Source organism: Sinocyclocheilus anshuiensis, unplaced genomic scaffold (genome assembly GCF_001515605.1).
Source record: "Sinocyclocheilus anshuiensis isolate Anshui unplaced genomic scaffold, SAMN03320099.WGS_v1.1 scaffold1786, whole genome shotgun sequence".
Lineage (NCBI taxonomy): Eukaryota > Metazoa > Chordata > Actinopteri > Cypriniformes > Cyprinidae > Sinocyclocheilus > Sinocyclocheilus anshuiensis.
This window is the reverse complement of record NW_015544220.1, coordinates 36,143-42,907: the sequence shown is the minus strand read 5'-3', so window position 1 is coordinate 42,907 and position 6,765 is coordinate 36,143. Positions and strand designations below refer to the sequence as shown.

General features: G+C 47.0%; 1 protein-coding gene across 1 annotated transcript in view; it reads left to right on the top strand.

The window, feature by feature from the left end:
• Positions 1-2,391, top strand: part of LOC107697246 (solute carrier family 22 member 4-like) — a 21,003-nt gene extending 18,612 nt beyond the window's left edge. The window contains exons 10-13 of the mRNA XM_016497961.1: positions 1,603-1,693; positions 1,800-1,935; positions 2,135-2,184; positions 2,340-2,391. Coding sequence (XP_016353447.1) covers positions 1,603-1,693; positions 1,800-1,935; positions 2,135-2,184; positions 2,340-2,374 — 312 coding nt within the window. The 3' untranslated portion in view covers positions 2,375-2,391. The remainder of the gene's footprint in view (positions 1-1,602; positions 1,694-1,799; positions 1,936-2,134; positions 2,185-2,339) is intronic.
• Positions 2,392-6,765: the final 4,374 nt, after the last annotated feature.

The following is a 6,765-nucleotide window of genomic DNA, read 5'->3' as shown; positions in this document are numbered from 1 at the left end:
GTTTTTTAAGCAGCGGTCTCCTGCCTAGATAGTGCTGTCTCCCCTTACAGTGTTTTTAATTAGACAGCCCACTGCTGGTGGTCTTTGCAATTGTAATGGTCCCCTTTCTTAGAGCCAATCTGTCTGAGGATAGCTATGTGCTAGCTCAGTGATTGCTCCCCTGCTTAGGGTTTTAAGTAGCGGTCTTTTGAGCCCTTACCCTAGACAGTGTTGTCTCCCCTCTCTGGGTCGTAAGTAGACAGCCCACTCTTTGTGGTCTGGGTAGTTTTCAGTCAGTCCCCCTCCTGGTAGCCCTTCCTAGGTACATAGCTATCTGAGGATATCTATGTGCCAGCTCAGTGACTGCTCCCTTCTTAAGGTCCTTAAGTAGCGGTCTCCTTGAACTCTTGCCTAGACAGTGCTATCTCATTAAGTAGATAGCCCACTCTCTGTGGTCTGGGCAGCTCTGTAGGAAGGCCATCTCGGCTGTGTTATTCTGGTCCACAAGCCTTCATTAGACCTTAGGGACATAGCTATCTGAGGATAGCTGTGTTCTAGCTCAGCAGCTACTCTCTTTATCTGGGATTTAAGTAGCATCTTTTGAGCTCCTCTAGAGGCTTTCTAGTTCACCTACTCAGTGGTCTTGTGTATCCAGGCTAGTTCTGCTCACATAGCATAGCTGTTCTCTTGACTTGGATGGGATGTTCCCCTTGATCTATTCGGGTTCCCCTGTTTCTGCCAAGTTGCGTGAGCGGCCCGTGGTGTCAGTGGCATGGTCCCTTTCTGAGGAAAGGCTTTGTTTGTCTGTCGCTTCCTTTCCCACCACCCACCAAGTGGGCAGGCATGCGCCTCGGCACGGTGTGTTTGGATTTCGTTCCCCAATGTAGGGAGCGCAGATGGTTCCCTGAGAGGGAGCGAGACGCTGCGTCCTCTAGCGGACACTTGACTGCCGCCAGCAGGACCAGTGTCTGAAGCACGTGTGAAACAACTCCAATCCTATTGGCCCACGTAGCCTGTGATGTCACAGGTTGAACACATCACCAACTTAGTTGTCTGGAGGAGATGTGAAACAGGCAGCCCGAAGCCCTGGCGAGGTGACGCAGTGTCTCATTCCCTCTCGGGGAACCATGGTTACATGCGTAACCCGAGACATTCTTTGTCTTTGGGTTTGTCTTTGTCTCTCTAGGTCAATCACTTCTCTGTGTCTCAGGCCATTCCATGTTCTGCATGTTGTTGTGAACCAGTCATATTAGAGTGGTCAACGCTGTCCTAATAATCGTCCTCCTATAAGCAGAACAGTTTAAAAGAAGGGTACTGGTTAACTTCAGCCAGGATGGTTAACTTCTAAGAAGTGTGTCTGCAGGATGCCGATTGAAGGATTGCTGTTGCTTGTTGCCACAATAAATAGTCTTCAAACAAACAGGCAATGTGACCAAGCTTGTGTCGAAATAAGATCTGAACCAGAGTGGCAGATATGATACATACTTTTACTGTTTAGATGACATATTTTGGTCCCACTTTATATTAAGTGGCCTTAACTACTATTTACTTACATTTAAATTAATAATTTGGTACAATGCTCTTATTGTGTACATGTTTTTACATTGTACTTATATTTTAAAAATACAACCCGTGGTGAGAAACATGGCCATGGGAACGTGCTCCATGACCGCTCGCATAGGCAGTATAGTTTCTCCCTTCATCATATACTTGGGTACATCAGTTTTTTTCTTGCTTCTATAACTTTAAATATAGCCACTAGTAAATCTGAACATTGCACAAGTCTGTATTTTGATAATTGATTATTTTTCTCCGTAAAGGTAACTACTATAAATACATTCCTTATATTGTCATTGGAAGCCTGGCAGTGTTTTCTGGCTTAATTACATTACTGTTGCCAGAAACTAAAGGAAAAGTTCTCCCTGAGACCATTGTGCAGATGCAGCGAATAAAAGGGTAATTGCATTATTGCCCCATCTTCTTACCTGATGCAGTTAACTGGCTTAAAAATTATCATGTTTACCTTTAACAATGTTCTCTATATTCAGTTCAGCGTTTGGGGCTTTTAGATAAAATACATGTGATTTAATGTCTGATTTTCATCTGAACCACATTGAGATAAAATACAACATCTCATATATTTTATCTCACTTAGACTGAGGAGCTCCAAAAAGCAGGATGCAATGATGTGGACAGCAGACAAAAGTAAAGTCTTCAAAGAAGTGAAACTTTAACAACTGGACAGTAAAATAAAAACAATCATGTCCTGTTAATCAAATGAGCGACCCTAACCCTAAATGAATTACACTGTTGAGCTGGCATCACAACATAAATTTGTCTTGGTTTTCTGACTTTTATAGGCAGATCATGTATGCGAGACAAATCCACCTCATGAGGAGCTTTACTGCCTTTGATGTGTTATCATAATGTCTGCTATAAAACATCTCAAGCTACATGGCAAAGCATGTCAAAGTCAGCTTGTGCCCCCCAGCCATTTCTGATCAGAGATTTAGATCTTTCCCATGTGTTTTACCATGTTTATCAGGAACAAAAGTCACTGTATTAACAGAAACAGGCCTGTAAACAGAGATGGGCATAGATACATGAAAATGTATTTAAAATAAAAATACAAAATACTGTGTGGAAAAATGTATTTAAATACAAATACAAAATATGGTGTGAAAAAGTGTTTTTAAATACAAATACAGTATTTTGTATTTTGAAAATACACAAAATACATGTGAAATTGGCCATCCAATGTAGGCATCCCTATTGGCTGAAATCTATCTGGACCTATTCTGAATGCAAAAAAAAAAGAAAATAAATTAGATGTGTACAACTGCTTAGAAACTTCAGTTTCCATTTTGCATACCTCTTCCCTCCCCCTGACCTGTAGGAAATACAAAATTACAAAACTACAAAAAAAAAAAAAAAACTTGACAAGAAGTAAATATAAAAAGTGTTTGTTTTATATAAAGTTTATTCAAATTAGAAAGTTTATCTAAAATGTAATTTTTTAAATTAGAATTCATTTAAATAGCATTTAACACTATTTGCTCAAAGTTTTTTTTTTTTTGATGAACAATAAAACCAAAAGCTGAAGATGTTTTGTGGTGTACCATTCATCAGTGTTTGTCAGTATTATAATCAATAATCAGTATTGTTCAATTTAGTGTTATATATGTTATCATATTCATACAGTAGCCTATGTTTTGTTCTAATGTCACAAGTCATAATCTCAAGTTTACTGGGTTTTACACAATTTTTTAATTATTTTGTGTGGGTTTAAGTAGTATGCTCAAAAATATTTTCACATGTCCTCCAAAATAACCCACAACCTTATCAGTTTATATATGAAGAAATCCTTTTAGTCATAAACTTCTCACGAAATATGGCGACCGGGAATGGATTGCGAAAGCGTGCGCACTGATTATGAATTTGTGGTTATGGATTGAAAAACCGAAGGTACAATTTACAAAATCTGAGAGCACGGATTGGAAATTTGTGGGTACAGTTTATTAATCCGTGGACACGATTTGTTAAACCGAGGGAACAGTTTAAGAATTCGAGAGTACGGTTTATAAACTGAGGGGATGTTTTGCAAAACCGTCGCCACGGATTGTTTGTTTTTTTCCCTACAGGTGACTTCCCAGGCTCCGGAGCTTCCTCTTCAGGAACTCGAGCTACATCGGACTCTGTGTGTGTCAGTCATATTTATTGTTGTCTGTCAATTGTGAAAGTTCATAAGCTCCAGCTATGTCTAAAGCTCACGCAAAGACAAAGCATTCAAAGGGCAAGAGCAAGCCACGTTATAGGTTGTGTGTTCCTCCCTGCCCAAGTTACATCACGGGTGGGGATACACAGCCTGTGTGTGGTTTGCTTGGGAGCGAAGCACGCAGAGTCGGCTCTCAAGGGGGCCGGCTGCCCGCATTGCGAGCGTCTCCCACTGCGTACACTTTGCTCCCGGAGGGAGCCTTCGCCAGCGTTCCTCGCGGTGCTGGCTCCACTTCCATTGAGGCGGAGCGGCGGCTGCATTCGTGGGGTTCATAATTGGATCTGGCGGAGGGAATGGAGACAGGCGAGTCCCTATCTCCTTCCTCACCCGCCAGATCCAGTGCCCGATCTCTGGGTTCGGAAGCCCGTTCTGCGGCTACTTCCTCCCGGGGTATGGGCTTGAAGCTCCACCTGTCTTCCTCCGAGGAGGTTGACGTGGAGGCCGTCGAAGAGGTTTCACACCCTCAATCGCCCCAGTTTGAGGAGCTAGTGGAGGTGCTTACTCGCGCCGTGACTAAATTAAAGATTGATTGGCCCGCTGAGAAGCAGGCCGAGCTGCAGCGAAGCAAGTTAGATGAACGGTTCCTGCACGCGAGGCCACCACCTCCATGCCGGAGCCTGCCATTTTTCCCCGACCTTCACACTGAGGTGTCGAGGTCGTGGGCCAGGCCTTTTTCGGCCCGTCTCTTCATCCCTGCCTCAGATTATTATGGGAATGTGGTGGGACTGACTGAGCGTGGCTATAGGGCGATGCCCTGGGTTGAACAGACGCTAGCTAGCTCTTTGTCCCCAGGCATGGCATCGTCCTTATAGGCTCCGACACTGCCCTCCAAGCCGCTGCGTACAACATCAGCGCTGGTGGGCAAGGGGTACGTGGCAGCAGGTCAGGCGTGTCTGCACACAATGTCGGTGTTAGAGGCGTACCAGGCAGACCTGCTTAAAGAGCTGGATGAGGGCGAGGAGCTTAACTCTGATAACATCGTGGAGTTAAGAAGAACCGCTGATTTCTCTCTCCGCACCACCAAGGAGACCGCCCGCACCATTGGGCGGTCCATGGCAGCTATGGTGGCAGCAGAGAGGCATTTGTGGTTGACCCTGTCTGATATGAAAGAGAAAGACAGGGTCTTCCTCCTCGATGCCCCGCTTGCACCTTCTGGCCTGTTCGGCGACGCTGTCAATTCAGTCGTCGACAGGGACCAGGAGGCTCATAAACAAGCGGCGGCATTTCAGTGGTTCCATCTGGGGTTGACCCTGTCCGATATGAGGGAGAAGGACAGGGTCTTCCTCCTCGATGCCCCGCTTGCGCCTTCTGGCCTGTTCGGTGATGCCATCAATTCCGTCATCGACAGGGACCAGGAGGCTCGTAAACAGGCGGCGGCGTTTCAGCGGTTCCTCCCTCAACGCATCTCAGCTCTGGGGGTTGCTGGGCGGGAGCAGTCCCCACCGCGTACCAGCTCCTCATATAGGGAGACTCAAAAACAGAGGTCCTCGACCAAACGATCCTGATTATTTGGGTGCAGGACTAGCGAGGGCAGGCCCTTCTGGGGAAGAGAGGCTCACACCACATTACACAGTGCCCGTCTCCCCCCAGTGCCCTCGGGAGAGCGTTCTGCCAACCCTGCCGGTGTTCCAGGGTGCAGCGGTCTCCAGTGAACATTTCTTTCAGTTACCGCCCGGCAACGTAGTGGCACTGAGAGGCTCGCAGCCTCTGTGGAGGTCCCCAGAGCAGCTAGTCGTTCTGGGCACACCAGAGATCTCGAGAGACTGATTCCCTTAGTAGATTATTTAGCAGCGTGGAAGCTACTGCCAAATGTGTCTCAATGGGTCCTGCGTACAGTAGAAAGAGGCTACAGAATCCAGTTCGGTTCTCATCCGCCTCGATTTAACGGGGTCACCCACACTCTAGTGGTAGAAGTAGTTACTCTCTTAAAGAAGGAGGCCATCAAGGTTCCGAGGACTGGTTTGTCACGATCGATCTAAAAGACGCATACTTCCATATCTCCATCCTTCCTCATCACAGGAAGTTCCTGAGGTTCGTTTTTGGGGGCTTAGCTTGCCAATATCGTGCTCTTCCTTTTGGCCTTGCACTCTCACCCCGTACTTTCACGAAGTGTGTGGATGCTGCTCTGGCTCCGTTGCAACTCCAGGGCATCCGCATACTCAACTACATCAAAGATTGGTTGATTTTAACTCATTCAGAGCAGGTAGCGGCTCGACATCAAGATGTCGTTCTCACTCACATGAGAGAGTTGGGGTTAAGACTAAATGCCAAGAAGAGTGTGCTTTCTCCATTACAGAGGACCACCTATCTGGGCGTGGTGTGGGATTCGACCACGATGCAGGCACGTTTGTCCCCTGCTCGGATCGAGTCGATCCTCACTGCAGTCAAAAAAGTGAAAGAAGGCCAGTCACTCACTGTCAAGTAGTTTCAAAGACTGCTGGGTCTGATGGCAGCTGCATCCAACATGATTACTCTTGGCCTGCTGTATATGAGACCCCTACAGTGGTGGCTCAAGACCAAGGGGTTCTCCCCAAGGGGAAGCCCGCTTCACATGCTCAAGGTCACGCGGAGGTGCCTACGTGTCTTAGACATGTGGAGAAAACCTTGGTTCTTGTCTCAGGGCCCGGTGCTGGGAGCTCCTTGTTGCCGTGTGATGCTAGCGACGGACGCGTCCCTCACCGGTTGGGGTAAGGTCATGAGTGGCCACCCTGCCCGCGGTCTGTGGAGTGGTCACCATCTGACATGGCATATCAATTGTCTGGAGATGCTGGCCGTATTTCAGGCATTGAAACACTTTCTCCCAGACCTGAGAGGTCACCATGTGTTGGTGCGCACCGACAACACAGCGGTGGTCTCATACATCAACCACCAGGGATGTCTGCGTTCGCGCCCCTTGTACAAGTTGGCGCACCAGATCCTTGTGTGGTCCCAGGAGAGACTCCTCTCGCTGAGAGCAGTGCACATTCCTGGGCATCTCAATATGGAAGCAGACATCCTGTCGAGGCAGGGGC